The following is a 19610-nucleotide window of genomic DNA, read 5'->3' on the forward strand; positions in this document are numbered from 1 at the left end:
GTTATCACGAATGAGATCTGCTGTGTTGTAGTCCAACCACATTGGACTGTTGTGTATTTCCGCCATCGCGGTTGAGACCGGCACACTGAGTTTATCCATTAAAGAACCAAAGACCGCAGGACGGCTTACGAGCCATCCACCATGTCTCTGAGTGATAAACTAACAGATGCTTTCTCTCCCACGATCGCGAAACCGGCTTTGGTGCTGCCACACACGCACACACGCGACCCCTCACAAACATTAGCTAGTAGATAACTTCGTGATAAAGCTCAGCTTTGTCCCTAAGTTATCGTACAAGCGGAGACATGTGGTAAACGGGCAGACGCCATTAACCGGTTTCTCTCCGCCCACATTCACGCCATATTCTCTGGCCGGAAATCTTGCGTGACGTACTCACCACGAGAGTCACGACCGCCATTTTGTGCGCGTCACTCCTTACACACACCTACCTACCTTCCTCTCATGTGTTATAAGCTTATTTTGGTTACCATATCTAATCATGTCACTGTTTAGTTTGTAGTTGTAAGTCGGAAGTTTATTGACTGCATTGTGTTGATTATTAATTGATATTACTGCATAAATAAACTTTGTTATATTCCAAAATAAGTGTTTTGGTTTGTTCTGCATACACCTGTGTCAAATGCTGGCAGGGGATGTCAGTGCTCGGTTTCAAGCCTTCATTGTTTCCTTTTGAATGTCAATTTTCTTAAGAGAATAATCTAATATTGAGACTGTTATACAGTCTGGTTATTAGTCCCTGATTCCAGGGTGGTGCCCCGGCGATATTAATCCTTATTAATATTCTATTGATTTTGATAATTTATGATTATCTTTGATAATTGTTGAATTTAAAGGATCAATAAGTTAGTGTTAATTCTAATCAATGTTCCATTGATTTTAATAATTAATTATTATCTTTGATAATAATTAATATTCTATTGAATTTGATGGTTATCTTTGATTGTTGATGTGAAGGATTAAAAGAGCTAACATTGATTCAAAACAATGTTCTATTGATTTTAGTAATTGATAATTATCTTTGATAATTATTAATTATTGCTAATAACCAAACCCGCTCATGAATGTAGCGCACTACATTTACTGGTGCCCCGTATGAGGCTTTAATGAGTTAGATTCTATTGTTTAATTTAACTATTAATTAATAACTAAAGAAATAATTATTAATTATTTCTGATAGTAACACTGATCTAAACAACCAGTAGAACCTACATAGTGATATCAAAAATTTTGCTGCTTTAGCTCAAATCATGCAATTTTTTTTTTTTTTTTTTTTTAGGCTGGTCCAGCCAATGTGCATGTATGTTCTAGTGTAAACAAACAAGCAATTGGGTCTTTTAAATATAAGGCTGGAGACTTTCATTCTTTTATATTGAGCATATGCAGCCTCTTTCAAAAAAACGATTGGCTCTTTTAACTGTAAAGTGGGACTACAGATGTCATATTTAGCTTTACAATTTCTCCCATTCATATATATTCAAGTGGTCCATATCTTCTAACTATACCTGATCACCAAGTGCCTCATGGGATTGTTACTTATAATTTTAGTTTAGTCTAAAATTCTACTGATCCACTCTTTCCTTTTTGCTCCCTCTCTCTAGCTCCTGAGGAGTTTGTCTCATTGGCTGAGATGGAGGACACTTTGTTGAGAAATCTTTTTCTGGGGTATCAGAAGTGGGTGAGGCCTGTTCTCCATGCCAATGACACGATCACTGTACGCTTTGGTCTGAAAATCTCACAGCTGGTGGATGTGGTGAGAAAAACACACATATCAACTATAAGGGACCATTGTCACAGAATGTTTTTGTGCCTGTGTCTTGCTGCTTTTTCTGCACCTTGTGCCATGAACACAGTGTTTTTAACTTTTATAAACACATCTCCAGACATCAGTGTAGGAATTTTTGTAGTATAAATGCACACGGTATGGATTAAAGTGTCCGCGTACCTTTACCATAATATGTAAGGAATTTTATAATGGAATTAGCCGCGTTCTACCACCATATAAGAAGGATAAATGACAAATAATTCGATTATTTGTCTGAATAAAATTCTTCACCATTAAAACCGTAATACAATGGCTCATTGTATCCGCTCACAATTTCTATTGTTAGGAATTAGCTTTAATAAGGGAATTATGATTAATTCACTTATTGAAGTAATCCTATTCTCATGACTTATTGAAAATAATATGACAAATATGTTTAGATATGGTTCAAACTTCAGAGCGCAGATCTTTGAAAAAATCAAGTGATGAAATTATTTATCAAAATATACCACAGTCAAATTAACTTTGAATACAAACAAGAATTTATGGCTAATCTAAACACATAGACAAACATGACAAATGTCACAGTCTGTCTCCCTCACATTCTTCAAGGACTCTTATTTTGAAGTTTTCCTCCGAACTACATCTCCCATGTTTTAATGCCCTCATCACTTTCATTTGTTCCTTATTATCCTCACCTGTATTCCATTCCCTCATTTAGTTCCTTTTGTATATATATTCTCTTGTTTTGCCCATTCATTTGTCAGTCCTTGAAGTGTTAGGTTGTGTTGAGTGCCTGTAGCCTCGACCGTCCTAGAGCCAGTGCCTGTAGCCTCGATCGTCCCAGTGCCAATACCTGTTGCCTCTACCACCCCTGAGCCAGTTCTCGCCAGGTTAATAGACCTGGACTTGCTCCCCGCCCTGGTTCCCACCCAATGGACACTCTGGTTCTGTCCAGCACCCTGGCCCTTCCTCCTCCACAGGCTCCACTCAAGACACCTCCTCCTCCTCTTGGTCAGCCGGTTCCCCCCAAGTCACCGGCTCGACCATCGACCCCTGAGATTTCACAGGCAAGGGGATCTGTCGACCCTCCGACTCCACCTTGGCCCTCTGAGCCCTGGACTCTGCCTTGGCCCTCCGATCCCTCATCAACACCTCGGCTCTACATCCCCTCTTCTCCACAGTGGGCCGTCAGCCTATCGGCGTCACTGGGGTCCCTCGTCCCTTCAGCTCCGCCTTGGTCCATCGGTCACCTGGCTCTGCCTCTGGCTCCACCAGGGACCTCCTCCCCTCCAGCTCCGCTTGGTCTTCATTCCCACCGGCTCCGCCTCAGTCCTCCGACCCCCCAGCTCTGCCTCGGACCTCCGAGCCTATGGCGCTGCCTCAGTCCTCCGAGCCCCCGGCTCCACCATGGTCCTTCGAGCCGTCGGCTACTCTCTGGGCACCAAGTTCCCTGGCTCTGCCCCTCGGGTCTCTCACGGCTCCACCTTCCATGGCTCCGCCCCTCGAGCCTCTCACGGCTCAACCTTCCATGGCTCTGCCTGCCTTCCCTGGAATTTCCTCCCAGGCCCCTGGATCCATTCCCAGCCCTGAAGCTGCCCCCAGGCCCCCGGATCATCCTCCTTGGATCTTTCTTCACCTTCTGCACCACCCTACCCTCCTCATCCATCTTTGGGTGCCAGGAGTCGCCCATTGGGGGGGGGGGGCTAATGTTACAGTCTGTCTCCCTCACATTCTTCAAGGACTCTTATTTTGAAGTTTTCCTCCAGACTACATCCCCCATGTTTCACTGCCCTCATCACTTCTGTCTTTTCCTTATTATCCTCACCTGTATTCCATTCCCTCATTTAGTTCCTTTTGTATAAATATCCTCTTGTTTTGCCCATTGATTTGTCAGTCCTTGAAGTGTTAGGTTGTGTTGATGAAGTGTTTCCTTGTTTTGTTATTTTGTGATGTTTTGCGTTATCATTTGTTCCACTCCAGCATTTATAATTAAAAGATTGAAAGAATCTACTCCTGCATCTCTTCCACTCCACGTACCCAACGTTACAACACACAGGTTGGTGAGTAAACTGTAACATAAGGTGAATGAAATTATCTGAACAGAGAAATGGAATTTGATGGAGTCTATAGACAATACCTTGAGAACCATTTGATACTTCTTTGAGGCTAACTTGATTTGTAATCGGATTCCTCAAATTATATTAAAGAGACACCAGCACTTTCAGCAAAAGTTTGGAGATATACTCGCATGTCGTTGCGTTGCGTTTCCTTGCATTGCTTTGGTTCTTTGGCTGTGTCAGTAGAAAGTACTGGTTGTTCCGTTGATGTTTTGGACCTCTGTTAAGATTGCGGACAGTTTGTTGCTGGAATGATGAGGCAGCTTTGAAGTGAGGACTTCCACGAGGGAGACTCCCGACTCCCGTCACATGTGTGAGTCGTAAAGCAGAGAGTGAGAACTTCTTTCGGAACTTTGCATTCCGAGCTTCCCGAACTCTACATTGTGCGAGTACAGAGGGGCGCCGGAGCAAGGGCTAAGAGCCATGAGGGCAAGAGTGCAGAGGATGAAGAGAGCTGAAGAGGAAGAGAGCTGAAGAGATAATAGAACGGAGCTTCCTTGGTGGTAAGGCTTTGTACTGTTGAGGTTGGCCGCACCCCAAAGGTGTCTTGAGCCAATCAGAAATGTCTTCTGCGGGGTCACATAGTCATTTCTGTCCCTCCTTCTGAAGGTGATTGATGAGCCTTTGTCTGTGAAGACTCCTGTTTCCCACTCAAAGTAGGTTTTAATCATACCAAAAATTAATTTACATAAACTCCTGAAATGCAGAACAAATCTCAGCGATAGTAAACATGATGTGCTTTATCATGAATGGTTACCATTCTAGTAATATGACATGAATAAGACAAGATAAAAGATTATAATCATCAATTCGTCAGCTAGCAAATTGATTACAGGTTATAACATCATTTTTAGAATTATCTAGCAAGGCTAAGTGTTGTGTTCATTTTGGTACAGAAAGGTAGATTCTGTGCATTTACGCAAGTCAGCAAAGTACTGTGACTTTGTGTGAAATGTTCATGGATTAAGATGAGATGTCTTAGTATTAGAATTGTGTTGTCCATTGCCATCACGAGGGGCTCATAAGAGAGTCTGCTTTAGCTCTGTGTCTTGGTAATGAGTTTTTAGCATGTGACACAGGAAATGTCTCATTTTTAAGTGTTCGTGTGCTACTAAATGAATGAAAAAAAGGGACTTCTTTTAGATTTCTGGCATGTGATGACCATTAATGTTCAGAGCATTCCTGATTTACGACCTGGACACGGAGAAATTTTGGTGTCCACAGAAATCTCTTTGTTCTCAAGATGGTTGACACTCAACAGAGCAGCTTTTAATGGACTCTTTTCAGGCCTTTGTTTCTTAGTTAATAACTTGTAAGGAAAATATCACTTTATATCCTGAATTTGAATAATTTTGCATGGAAATTGTTAATTCTTCTGCCAATAATATCATACATCAGCATTCTGCTCCATTCATTGCATTGTATCTACTGCAGCTTTGATAACTCATATGCGTTCTATGTGAACAGCCCCTAAAATCAGTAATTCATAGATACACAGGTGCATGTGTACATTCTCAACAAACAGATGAGTAATCATACATGCAGAAACTCACATACAAACATTTAATGCACGCTCATATAAACACTGCGTTACATACAATGCTGAATGTAGTTCCATACAGTATATGCACAACTGCCTTTACCCAGAGACACATACAGTTCCACGTACAGTCAAGCACAGGCTTAAATGGACCCCTCTCTCTCTCTCTCTCTCTCTCATTCTGTCTCTTTGTCTTTCTGTTCTATTCTCTTTTTTGTTTGTGACCCATTGTATTAATCTTGCCAATGCTGAGCATTCAAGAGAAACCTGATTGAATATGGCTGTTTATTTAAGTGTGTGTGTGTGTGTGTGTGCTATTTAGAAGTACTTGATGCACTTTAGTCATGTTGCACAACAACAGAATAGATCCAAAAATGCCATATCAATGTAAAGATTATCGTTCATTTCTAAAGAAACAGTATATCAAAGAAACTAGTAAGCAGTCTTGAATGAAAGGGATGAAAGTATCACATTATTATCCTGATGTCTTATGCACATTAGAACTAAAAAAAAAACTTACCAGACAAGCCTAAAATGACACCGGCTTGCGTAATTTGTCGATCCTGTCTCTGCCTCTTCTCCCCACCAGGCCAAAACCAAAAGATGACTACTTTGTTCTGTAAATATTTCCAAACAAATCCAAACTAGGTTATCAACAGAGTACTCTGTATGGTAATCAAAAACCCAACAAAAAAATAACCATATGTGTATGTTTAAGTGTTTATGAATTAGTTGGGACCCTGGGATAGATGCCACACTTTTTACTTCAGTGAATATTTCTAAGGGTAGGCATGTTTTTGAAAGTCAAGTTTGGTAAATACATTACAGTTTTGACTACAAAACATTTTCAGCACTATTGCCCAGGAGAAAAAGATACAGTATTTTTACACACATTGACCTTTGGTGACAACATGCCCCAATAGCGAAGTATATTGTCACACTATGGAGTATAAACCTGTCATTAAACAGCTTATATGATTTTCTTCAATATTTCAAAAGTAAAACAATTACAAAACACAAAAAATGCATAAAACAGTAAAAATGGAAAAGGTAACATGCAAAAATATTTAAAAAAAAATTCTAACAGAAATTATAATGAATACATTTTATAAAATCACAACATATACCGTAAAACACTTGACAACTTGCCTAAAAAAAAAAATGCCCTGACCTGATATTTATGAAATTTACCCTTGTCGTGAGAACATATTTAAACTTTTTCATTTAAAATCTACCTGCATTATACAGTTGACCCTTGTCTGAATGTATGCAAGTGTGGTTTTGTTGTGGTTTTATTGTGTTCACTTCTTTAACAGCTATTAAAAATTATTTATTTTTTTATTTTGGAGCATAGAACTCACAAACAATATTATGATTTAAGACAGTTTTGAACAAGGTGTTTGAAACCAAAGTTACTGAGATATAGCTTTGTTTACAAACCATTTTTTCCATTTAATTAGAAATTTAGCACAATAACACAATAACCAGTTCATTTTACTAAAGCAATAAATTGGCACCTAATGCTTTATTCTTAGCAAATGAAGTGTGACAAAATTAGCAGATTTTGGATTCCTAACTAGGGATGCACTGATCCGATAACTGAATCGGTATCAGCTCCAATATTGACGTTTTTAACCAGATCAGGTAACGGTCTGACAAACCCAATCCAAATCCGATACTGTGTGTTAATCATGGTCATTATCGTTAGCTCCAAAAATGGCACATAAGAACCATAAAAGCACAATTAAAGTAGTCCATATGACTTGTACATTTTATTTAAAGTCTATTGAAGACAAACAATAGTTTTGTTCATCTTAAACGGCTGTGTTTGCGCTTCACTAAACGAGCAGTACTCTGTTGTACCACACACACATAAACACATACCATGTGTGGAGCTGATGACGCACTGCTGTTTTTAGTTCTCAGAGCAGCCTGCAATATGTGAACGCTCCACAAGAACTACATCTCAGATGGAGATGCTCGATAGTTCAGATCGCTTTTAACATGCATTGAGATAGGAGCCCGAGGAGCAATTGACCTGATCTTGAATGAAAGGCATATTAAACTACTTTGAACTAGCCCACACACACACTCTAATGTAATGTACACACTAATACGTTTTTGTTTGAAAAATCATCTTTTTCTCTACGTTTTGGCCTTCCGTCCACACTGAGACAGCGTTGTTGACAGCAAAGACAAAGCTTTTCAAAAACACTCTCCCAAGTGGATACATTTGAAAACAGCATCTTCACATTGTAGTGTGGACAGGGAAAATGAAGATATCTGAAAACGATGTATTTGTTGTCATGTGACAGTCATTTGATCCATTCAACCCAAAATAATCAAGATGGCATTGTTGTGCCTGCAATTCACTTTGATACATTGTTAAAGATAAATGTTACTTTGTACAACCTTCAAATTGCATTCCTTCAAAGGCATGCAAGTAAACGAGAAGTTTACTCGGAATTGCTGTCCGGTGATGGAACACAAGGACACTTAGGACCTTACATGAAACTGCGATTATTTTTTTTTTTTTTTTTTTTTTTGCATGCACAGTAAGGGGATTTATGAGTTTTCATACAGTACATAGTGTGGAGTGTACATTATTCATCAAAACAAAAGCCCCAGGTTTTAAAGTTAAGAAATTACGACTGAAATACATTACTATTGTATAATAACATTCTAAAATGTATTATTATTATTTGTATTGTTGTTATTATTAATACTAACAACAACAACAATTATTATTATTTTATAATTTTTTTATTATTAAATTAAAATAATATTTATGTTGATTGGGTTCCAAAAAAAATAATTGTGTGATTTGAAAAGTGGACTGATATCCTATTACAACTAAAATGAGCCAAAAAAAAAAATAAAAAAAGAGGACTGAATTCATTGAAGTCCAGATAATTTGAAAACATGTGTAAAGAGTACTGGCTTCTTTTCTACTGAAGACTTTTACTGGAATTACTGATATTTTCACTGCTGCAATATCCAGTGATTAATAAAGTTTTCCTTAATAGGCACAACATTTTTTATGTAAGAATTGTTTTTCTCTATTTGACAATGAAATGTGTATTTAGATGTTTTTGTTTCTTTATGATTAAAAGAATACCTCCAATCAGTTTTTCACAGAATAGATATTCTAAACTGAATAATAAAAAAAAAAACACAACACTGATATCAGATCGGGATTGGCATCGGCCCATCCTGGGAGTTCAGGTATTGGAATCGGATCAGGTGTGAAAAAAATGGTATTGCGCATTCCTAATTCCTAACGTATGTATATACATAAGTGTGTACACAGGGTATTTAAAGCACTGCAGAGGCTCTTAAGATCGGCTTCACTGCTCCACTGCCCAATCATAAATGAAAAAAGTCTATCAGAAATAGACCTCTTTACCAATTACAAGCTGAGCCACAGTCACAAACCAAAATTGGAAAAGAATTCCAAAGGAAATATAATTTAAAGGCATCTTTCTTTCATGTATTTTTATTAGTTGGTTGGTGAAATCACTAAAGAGTTGTGCCACATTTGCGTGCGATAACCTGCATTTTATTTACTAACCATCTACTGTTCAGTTTAACCAGGCTGTACTGTTGCATATGCTATCAGTGGACAGCCAGACACCTCAGCGGACAGCCAGACACCTAAAGGACACCTTAGAGAATTACCTCTAAATAATTTGAGAGTATTTTATAGACAGTAGTAATGACTGTATATCATATTGAATTAAATTGGCTTTATAGGAATGTCTGTGGGTGGAGTAAGAGGAATACATGTTACAAGAAGTTTTGAGGTGTAGTTTTGTCATATCTGTTATTAAATTAGTGATATTTCTCATTTAACTATGCTTTTCATACATGGTGACACATTCACAGACACGTCGTTTTGTATATTCAGGCACCAATTAAAATGCCATGGAATTAAGTTGTACTTCTTTGCAGTTCAAGAAATCTTGTTATGGCTTTGTAAATTCTAAAGTAAAAACGTAAAAGGATAGTTCACACAAAAATGAAAATTCTGTCATTTACTCTCATTAAGTTCCAAACCCTTATGACATTCTTCTGTGGAACACAAAAGTAGATGTCAGGCAGAATGGTAGACTCAGTTGCAATTCAGTTTTATTGGATATTACAATGAATATACATATAGTACAATGACAGTAAATGGTGACTTAGGCTGTCAAAAATCTCATTTTGTGTTCCATGGAAGTCATAAGGGTTTGGAACAACATGAGAGTGAGTAAATGTGAACTATTGGATGAACTATCCCTTTAAGATGGCACATCCAGATTAAATGAAATCACAGTCTGAGTCAGGCCCACAACAGTCCATAAATCATGCAGTAATGCACTATACAGGAAGTGTGTGAGTAATTATGTCTTACTGTATTAACATATTTGCATATGATGTCTCCGTCTGTAACTTCTGGCTGAGTCTGCAGTAAGACTGTCTCCATTCTACTGTGGAAGGTTGATACACTACATGATGTGTACATTTTTAATCTTTAACCTATGGAATATTAATTTCCTTTGCATACTTCACAAAAACAACAGAAAGGCCTAAACCATTCTTGGCACTCCATTGTGTTAGGCACATTATTGTAAAGACCATAGAAAAAACTCACTGAGTTTGTAAACAAAATTACATGAGATTATATCTTATATCAAGTAATACAGTAATACAAACTTAGCAATTACACTCATACAACCACTCATTTTTAAATGTTTACAGAACCTACATTATAAGAGCAAAAGTCTCAGTCTTTAATTCTTATCAACCATTTAAACCATTTTTTAAGTATAATATAATACAATTTTCATTTTTTTTTTTTTTCCAGAGTCCACCGAATAGCCATTGCTGATGTATAAATGTGGTCATATGGGGTTAATGCTTCCAAGGATTTCTGAATGATTTTTTTCTTTTGTTAGATGGTCTTTTTGGATGGGCGAGATTATTTTGAGTTCTGAAAGTTACAGTATCTTTACATAAAGACATCAACAACAAAAGATATGGGAAGCATTTTCTCCTCCCTTTTAAAATCATAACTGTGCATTATTATACACGTAGTTGCATTTTCTTATTTGCATTAAGTATTGTTTTTTTTCCTGCTGTGCACAGCCCTATCAGAAGAGACCAGCAACCCATTTCTGGGGTCAAGACTCACCAGTTGAGAACTACTGTTTTTCATACAAGACCTTTCACATAATAGAAATGCTGGGGACTCTAAATGTTGTAGTCATACAGAGCCACCTTATGGTCAGGTCCTGTAATCAGCATTGCATACAAGTCAGCTCTTACTTTTTTGTCACGACTTGAGGTTGTGAATTTTCTTGTCAGTGAAACACTGAACACTGTGGGAGCAATTGATTTTCACACTACTCTGATTTAACAGATGTGTCTCAGCATATCAGTTCCTGTTCAAGGTCTGAATTTCAATTTATTTGAAACAAAGGACATATGATACTATCTTTTGAGCTGCATAGATAAACAGGACAAATATGTCAATGATCTGCACTACATAAGTAGGTCAATGGTGAGAGACAAAGACAGAGATTATGAATACATTTATTTTTTTTTTAAATTGAGAGAAATGTTGTATATTATCTTAATGAAAATGTATTCCTTTTTTAATTTTATTTTACATTGTATGGTGCTAGGGTATTTTACAGTATATTCTGCTGTACAGTGAGTATGTCTCTGATGTCAATAAGGCATTCAGCAGATGTCTTTGAGATGTTTATGATTTAGAATATTTGTAAATCTGATCTTTTTAAGATGTTTAGCAGATATTAATTAGATTTTTATGCTTTCCAGATGAAAAGATCTAAAACAGACATCTCGCAGATGTACGTGTATTATCTGGGTAATGGAATCAAAATTTTTAGCAGCTATAGATATTTAGCGCTTTTCATGGTTGTGCATTTTCTATTTTCAGGATGAAAAGAATCAGCTAATGACCACTAATGTCTGGTTGTGGCAGGTAACCCAAAGTCATTTAGCTTTAATGTTGAAGTGCAATCAAAAATAGCTACCTTTAACACTTCCTTATCGTTTTCCTGTAGGAGTGGACAGACTATAAACTTCGGTGGAATCCGGAAGATTATGGTGGAATCACATCTATTAGAGTGCCCTCAGAAACTATCTGGCTACCAGACATAGTCCTCTATGAGAAGTAAGTAAACGTCACATCTAATGATCCACATCAAATATCAATTCAAGCTTTAGACATAACCATGGAAATATTTAGTAACTGTAATGCTTATGTACAAATTTGTGAATAGTTTACTTCTTAATGGCTCTGTCAGACATCAAATCTGTAAGATCTTATTACTGGTGCTGACTAACCCACCCAGAACAACCTAGCATCCACCTAGCATTGCCCTAGCAACCACTCAGAACACCATAGCAACTGCATTACAATACACACATACTATTTTTTTTTCATAATGTAAAAATCTAGTTGCTAATACTGTGTCTCTCTTTTACACTCTCTCTCTCTTAGTGCTGATGGCCGATTTGAGGGTTCTCTAATGACCAAAGCCATTGTAAGGTTTAATGGTACCATCATGTGGACTCCTCCAGCCAGCTATAAATCGTCCTGTACCATGGATGTCACATTTTTCCCCTTCGACAGGCAGAACTGCTCAATGAAGTTTGGATCCTGGACATACGATGGCACTATGGTGGATCTGACACCTGTTGACCCATACGTAGACCGTAAAGACTTCTTTGACAATGGTGAATGGGAAATACTCAACGCCACTGGGCAGAGGGGCAGTCGGCGTGACGGCATCTACTCCTATCCTTATGTCACATATTCATTCATACTGAAACGTCTCCCTCTCTTTTACACACTCTTTCTCATTATTCCATGTCTCGGCCTATCGTTTCTCACCGTGCTGGTCTTCTACCTTCCGTCGGATGAAGGAGAAAAGCTTTCGCTTTCCACCTCTGTCCTTGTGTCTCTCACTGTGTTTCTTCTTGTTATTGAAGAGATTATCCCATCTTCCTCTAAAGTCATCCCTCTGATAGGAGAGTATCTACTTTTCATCATGATATTCGTCACGTTCTCAATCATTGTTACTGTTTTTGTCATCAATGTCCATCACCGTTCCTCTGCCACATACCATCCCATGGCACCTTGGGTTAAGAGCCTTTTTCTCCAGAGGTTACCCAGATTACTCTGTATGAGGGGGCACACGGATCGTAATCAACACCCCGACATTGAGCTGCGAAGCCCAGAGCTAAAACGAGGGATGAAACGAGGGCAACAGAAGAGTGCTGGAGGAGGAAGAGTGGGAATAAAGGAAGATGAGAACCAGGCCTGGATTGCACTGTTGGAGAAAGCCACTAATTCAGTGCACTACATTTCCAGACACATCAAGAAGGAACACTTCATAAGAGAGGTGTTTAGGCATAAATTTTTCCGCAGCATTAACTGGCTAAGAAAGGGGTCGTTCACATAGGGAGCATGCTTGCGTTCAAAAACAGCTAGATGCAACACAGCGGAATGGAACAGAACAGAGAGGAAATCATTGGTCATCATTTACTCACTCATGTTGTTCCAAATCTGTATTGTTTTATTTTTGTTCCGTGGAACACAAAAGAAGATGCTGGGCAAAATGTCCAGTTTCAGTCACCATTTCCTTTCATTGTATGGACGAAAGATACAATGAAAGTGAATGGTGACTAAGGCTGTCAGTCCCTAATACTCTCCTTTTCTGTTCTACAGAAGAAAGAAAGTCCTACAGGTTTGGAACAACATAAGGGTTTGTAAATGATGACAGAATGTTCTTTTTGGACAGAATTTTTAGTTGATCTTCTTTAAACTTGATATGGTGACTTTAAATATAGTGCTCATGGCAGGAGACCGCAACATACATCACAGTAGTAAAAATGCCCATTTAGGGCATGTTTACATAGACCAAAATGTCTATGTATAAAAATAAGACAGATGGACACAAGGATGTGTCCTGTGTGAATATCCCCTACTGTATTATTATTATTTTTTTCTGCCTTAGCGGGGCAATTCAAATTGAGTTATTTTATTATTATTAAGGTAAAATGCAATTCCCTATCTGTCACTCACTCGACGTTGTGTCGATGTAGTGACACTAGGGGTCACTCTTGGGAGCCCCAAACACCTCTGCTTTTTTGAAAAAAGGCCAATGAGAATTGGCGAGTGGAATTTGCATGCCACTCCCCCGGACATACGGGTATAAAAGGAGCTGGTATGCAACCACTCATTCAGATTTTCTCTTCGGAGCCAAGCAGTTCTATTCATTGAAGCTGAATTCATCCGCGAGATCATTCACCTCATCTGCTGGATTCTACGGCGCATTTCAGTGGCTTCTCCCCCTCTGCACCTGTGGAGTGCAGAGAATGCCCCTGGGCGCTTCGGCAGAACAACAAAAGAGTATATTCTAAAAGAGTATATTTTCTTTCTAAAAGAGCGGCACACACGGAATGCCTTTTTAAAGATGCCTTTCCATTTGTGTGTTATTCCTGGTTGCGGTCGTTATCTCTCTGCTTCTGACGGCCACGATCGCTGTCTTAAGTGTACGGGCCCGGAGACATCGTTCGTGGATGGGTCTTGTCCTCATTGCGAGAACATGACCATGGACTTGAGCAGCACCTCAAGTCGCTACAAGCCACTCACATCCCGGGCGACCTCAACACCGCAGCGGTTGCGCTGTTACACCAGGTTACCCTCAGGGGAGCTCATTTGGAGTCGATTCGGTCGAGCACAGGTAGACCTTTTTGCTTCCCGGGAATCCTCCCACTGCCCGCTTTGGTACGCCCTGACCGAGGCACCCCTTGGTATAGATGCGCTGGCACACAGCTGGCCCTCTGGACTACGCAAATACGCGTTTCCCCCAGTGAGCCTACTTGCACAGACCCTGTGCAAGGTCAGGGAGGATGAGGAGCAGATCATCCTAGTAGCACCCTACTGGCCCACCCAGACGTGGTACTCGGATCTCACACTCCTCGCGACAGCCCCACCCCCCTGGCAAATTCCCCTGAGAAAAGACCTTCTTTCTCAGGGACAGGGCACCATCTGGCACCCGCGACCAGACCTCTGGAATCTCCACGTCTGGCCCTTGGATGGGATGTGGAAGACCTAAGTGGCCTACCACACTCAGGCTGTATGCCTTGAAGTGGCGTCTGTTCGCTAAGTGGTGTTCTTCCTGACGTGAAGACCCCCAGAGATGCGCAGTCGGATCAGTGCTTTCCTTCCTGCAGGAGAGGCTGTAGGGGCGGCTGTCCCCCTCCACCCTGAAGGTGTATGTAGCCGCAATTTCGGATCATCACGATGCAGTAGATTGTAAGTACTTGGGGAAGCATGACTTGATCATCAGGTTCCTGAGAGGCGCTAGGAGGTTGAATCCCTCCAGACCACGCCTCATCCCCTTGTGGGACCTCTCTGTAGTCCTTCAGGGTCTACAGGGAGCTCCCTTTGAGCCATTGGAGTCAGCTGAGCTTAAGGCACTCTCTTTGAAGACTGCCCTCCTGACTGCGCTCACTTCCATCAAAAGGGTAGGGGACCTGCAGGCGTTCTCTGTCAGCGAATCGTGCCTGGAGTTCGGTCCGGGTTACTCTCACGTGATCCTGAGACTCCGACCGGGCTATGTGCCCAAGGTTCCCACGACCCCCTTTAGGGATCAGGTGGTGAAACTGCAAGTGCTGCACCAGGAGGAGGCAGACCCAGCCTTGGCGTTGCTGTGTCCGGTGCGAGCTTTACACATCTATTTGGATCGCACGCAAAGCTTTAGAAGCTCCGAGCAGCTCTTTGTCTGCTTTGGTGGACAGTGGAAAGGAAGAGCTGTCTCCAAACAGAGGATCGCCCACTGGATCATTGACGCCATCGCGATGGCATATCAGGCTCAAGACGTGCCACCCCCTGCGGGGTTACAAGCCCACTCTACCAGGAGTGTGGTGGCCTCCTGGGCCCTGGCCAGTGGTGCCTCTTTGGCAGACATCTGCAGGGCAGCGGGCTGGGCAACACCCAACAACTTTGTGAGGTTCTACAATCTCCGGGTTGAGTCGGTCTCGTCCCGTGTATTGGCAGGCACGAGCAGGTAAGTTCCGGGACAGCTGGCGGGGTGTACCACTTGTGCATAGCGCCTTTCCCCTCCCTTGAGGTGAAGATGTGCACTCTTGACTCCCAGGCGTGTTCACAGATTGTGATCCCTGGATGACTTTCCTCCTCAGCCCTCTGGCAGTTGAGTTTGCGGAGAAACTCACTGCCGGCCCAGTACGTGCGCTAATGAGACCCTGTACTGAGATAGGTGCTCCACATTTGCTGGTTCCCCAAAGGCGACCCCATGTGATATCTTTCGCAAAATCGTTTCCCTGTCAGCAAACTGCATCTTCCTTGGGCTTAGGCCCCTCTGCCCCCAGTCGCCATGCTCTGTAGAAACTTCTCCCCCTTCGGGTAGGACCTACCATGGGACCTCTCCACATGACATACTTCTGACAAGACTCGGTAAGCCCATGTGACGTATTCCACTCAAAATACCCCCCCCCCCCCCCACCATTTTGGGCAGGGTGTGGTCTCCGCTGTGTCTTCCCCTTGGGAGGGATACCTCCCGACGCAGACACTTATGGCTCCCAGTCGGTTAACAAATTCCACTCTTTTTGGGGAGAAAAGAGAGGAAAAGAGGCCTCGGCTGGGCTAGCCTGTCCCTATTGTTGAGCATTCGACTTGTTCCTGTAGGACCATTCAATGCTCATAAGAGCTTTGGGGGAGGTTACGTGACGGCCTGGTGTGCTGGCTACAAGGCACACAGCGGTCTGCCCGTCACTCACCGCCAGTTCACGTAACACAGTTCAGATAGTTGTGGCGTTTTGTATAGGGACCCCTAGTGTCACTACATCGACACAACGTCTCGTTCCCTCCATCAGGGAACGGAGGTTATGAAAGTAACCAGGACGTTTTTTGACAATGTCAGTATGCTTGCTTGCTTCCCGCATTTAATAAATGTATTTGGGTCTGTTTGTTTCTCAGGTGGTTCAGGACTGGAAATTTGTTGCTCAGGTGTTGGACCGGATCTTCTTATGGGTCTTTCTCACAGTTTCTGTGCTTGGGACAATCCTCATCTTCACCCCGGCACTTCAGATGTACCTAAGCACACCTTAAAAACCCATTTGAACCTACAACAACATTCCTACAACTTACAGCCCCTTTCAAATATATATCCTTCCCACAACCTTACAGAAATCCATCTAAATTGTCCTCCTCTGACCTAGCCACATTTGTAATCCATTCAGAATTCAACTTCTATCTCTGCCTCATAATCCTTCTCAGTGCTGTGCTCAAAAGTAAATTAAGGATTTAGGAATTGTATGTCCATTTTACACAATAGGCAGTTTAAGGTAGGTGGAATTTGGATCTGTCTAGGCTCTCGGAGGGAATCATGATTTTAAATATCTTTAATAATTTGATAGATCTAAGTACTTTCATTTAAAAGGTGTAACAATGCTTAGGCCTCTTATTTTGCATTCAGACCCACAAATAGTGTGAACTATAGTCTGGTTTTAGGTTCCCTCAATGCAGTGTTTGATAAAGGAATAGTTCACCCAATAATGAAAATTCTGTCATAATTTATCTGCCCTCATGTTGTTCCAAACTTGTATGGCATTCTTATGTAGATTCAAAAGGAGATGATATCACAGCCCATCTTTTAAGTACAATGGTACAATGGTTTAAAGCTTAAAAAAGGACCCAAAAGTATCATAAAAGTAGTCCAGGCACCTTGTGCATCATATTTCAAGTCTTCTGAAGACACATGATATGTTTTAGTGAGAAACAACGCAAAATTGTTCACAATGGCACGTGTGTTCATGTGAGAGCTTCAGTTTTTTTTGTGCTAAACAATGCAAGTTCTCACGTGAACACGCAAAATTTTGGGTTGCTTCTCACAAAAATATTATGCCTTCAGAAGACTTGGAGTAAGATGCATAATCCACTACCATTGTATTGTTGATATGGCTGTGATACTTATTCAAACGTTTCCTTTTGTATTCTGTATAAGAAAGAAAGTCATATGAGTTTGGAACATCATGAAGATGAGTAAATTATGACAGAATTTTAATTTTTGGGTGATCTTTTCCTTTAAGGAGGAGCTTTCACTCGTGTTAATTTGCTACAGGTGGAAGAGAGCAAACTAATGAAGCTGGTCATAAAAATTGTATACAAACATCTTTAGTTTTCTTATCGTAGGAATCTTAGGAGAGACTGTTGAAAAAATGTATCACTCATTTGAAGCTGATTCAATGGTCAGAGCACACCAGAAGCATAACCTGGACACAACTGGTTGTGTTTGCCATTATTAGCAAGCTCTGGATTAATATAGCTTCCTTTTATTATTTTAGTGCATTCATAATGTTACGAGTCCAAAAAAAGATGTCGTCATCGTATTGTAGCTTTATGTTTATTGCATATTTAATTGTACAAAATAACCCTAACTTGTCAGTCATATCTGTGTTGTTGGACATGTGTCTTCCTCTCTGCACTTCTGTGACACATCAGATAAATTTCTGTATTCTGAATAGCCCAGACATTGCAGAGGAAACTGTAATACTGTATGGAGATCAGTGTTACTTTATTTGCATTCCATATAATTAAAACAGTGTTTTAGAGAAGGCCCTATTTGTCTGGAGACTTTCATTAAAAAAATGTATACACTGTATCTGCAAGAAAATATAGTAGGATAAAGACAAATTGGCCACTTTTTTTACAGTCATCTGTCCAAAATGGCACAATTTACTTCAATTCACTCTACATCTACAAGGGAGCTGTTATACTGCATTATATATATATATATATATATATATATATTCCAAAGGTTTGGAATAATGTACAGATTTTTCCTGTTTCAGAAGGAAATTGGTACTTTAATTCACCAAAGTGGCATTCAACTGATCACAAAGTATAGTCCGGACATTACTGATGTAAAAAACAGCACCATCACTATTTGAAAAAAGTAATATTTCCAGCACCCATCACTCCAACACCTTATCCTTGAGTAATCATGCTAAATTGCTAATTTAGTACTAGAAAATCACTTGCCATTATATCAAACACAGTTGAAAGCTATTTGGTTCATTAAATGAAGCTTAACATTGTCTTTGTGTTTGTTTTTGAGTTGCCACAGTATGCAATAGACTGGCATGTCTTAAGGTCAATATTAGGTGAAAAATTGCCAAAAAGAAACAGCTTTCTCTAGAAACTCATCAGTCAATCATTGTTTTGATAAATGAAAGCTATACAATGCTTGAAATTGCCAAAAAACTGAAGATTTCATACAAAGGTGTACACTACAGTCTTCAAAGACAAAGGACAACTGGCTCTAACAAGGACAGAAAGAGATGTGGAAGGCCAGATGTACAACTAAACAAGAGGATAAGTACATCAGAGTCTCTAGTTTGAGAAATAGACGCCTCGCATGTCCTCAGCTGACAGCTTCATTAAATTATACCTGCTCAACATCAGTTTCATGTACAGCAGTAAAGAGAAGACTCAGGGGTGCAGGCCTTATGGGAAGAATTGCAAACAATAAGAAACATAGACATTGGACATCAGATAATTGGAAAAGAGAGTTATGGATCTTAACCCCATTGATCTGTTGTGGGATCAGCTAGACTCTAAGGTGCGTGAGAAGTGCCCGACAAGACAGCCACATCTATGGCAAGTGCTACAGGAAGCGTAGGGTGAAATGTCACCTGAGTATCTGGACAAACTGACAGCTAGAATGCCAAGGATCTACAAAGCTTTTATTGCTGCACGTGGAGGATCTTTTGATGAGAACTCTTTGAAGTAGTTTAAGACGAGGAGGAGGGCATGGCCAGGCTGTGAGGGTGCACGGCCGGTGCTGAGTCACCTAATCAGCCGGGAGGGGGATAAAGACAAGCCGGGTGCCCCAGTTAGACAGAGAGAGAGACACACACACACAGCGCGCATATGGCTCTCTCTCTCTTGAACTGGCACCTCCAGCTCATCTTTATCCCCCTCCCAGCTGATTAGCCTGATTCAGGGCTGGGTGTGTGTCCTCACAACCCCCGGCATGATATACTCCGTTCCCTACCTGGAGGGGGGGTGTTGCCCTTCTGGCCGTGCCTGCTGGCAGGTCTTCCCCACCTTTCTGAAGTACTGGGA

The 19610-nt window shown here is 40.6% G+C and overlaps 1 protein-coding gene across 2 annotated transcripts in view; it reads left to right on the forward strand.

Annotated features, from left to right (window-relative positions):
* chrnb3a (cholinergic receptor nicotinic beta 3 subunit a) overlaps positions 1-18142 on the forward strand; it is a 35132-nt gene extending 16990 nt beyond the window's left edge. The window contains exons 2-6 of one of the 2 annotated variants that reach the window (XM_051702366.1): positions 1620-1771; positions 11388-11432; positions 11515-11624; positions 11955-12858; positions 16461-18142. In XM_051702366.1, coding sequence (XP_051558326.1) covers positions 1620-1771; positions 11388-11432; positions 11515-11624; positions 11955-12858; positions 16461-16592 — 1343 coding nt within the window. In that variant the 3' untranslated portion in view covers positions 16593-18142. The remainder of the gene's footprint in view (positions 1-1619; positions 1772-11387; positions 11433-11514; positions 11625-11954; positions 12859-16460) is intronic. The other variant, XM_051702367.1, reaches the window with a different exon arrangement.
* Positions 18143-19610: the final 1468 nt, after the last annotated feature.

This window comes from Myxocyprinus asiaticus, chromosome 7 (genome assembly GCF_019703515.2).
Source record: "Myxocyprinus asiaticus isolate MX2 ecotype Aquarium Trade chromosome 7, UBuf_Myxa_2, whole genome shotgun sequence".
Taxonomy (NCBI): domain Eukaryota; kingdom Metazoa; phylum Chordata; class Actinopteri; order Cypriniformes; family Catostomidae; genus Myxocyprinus; species Myxocyprinus asiaticus.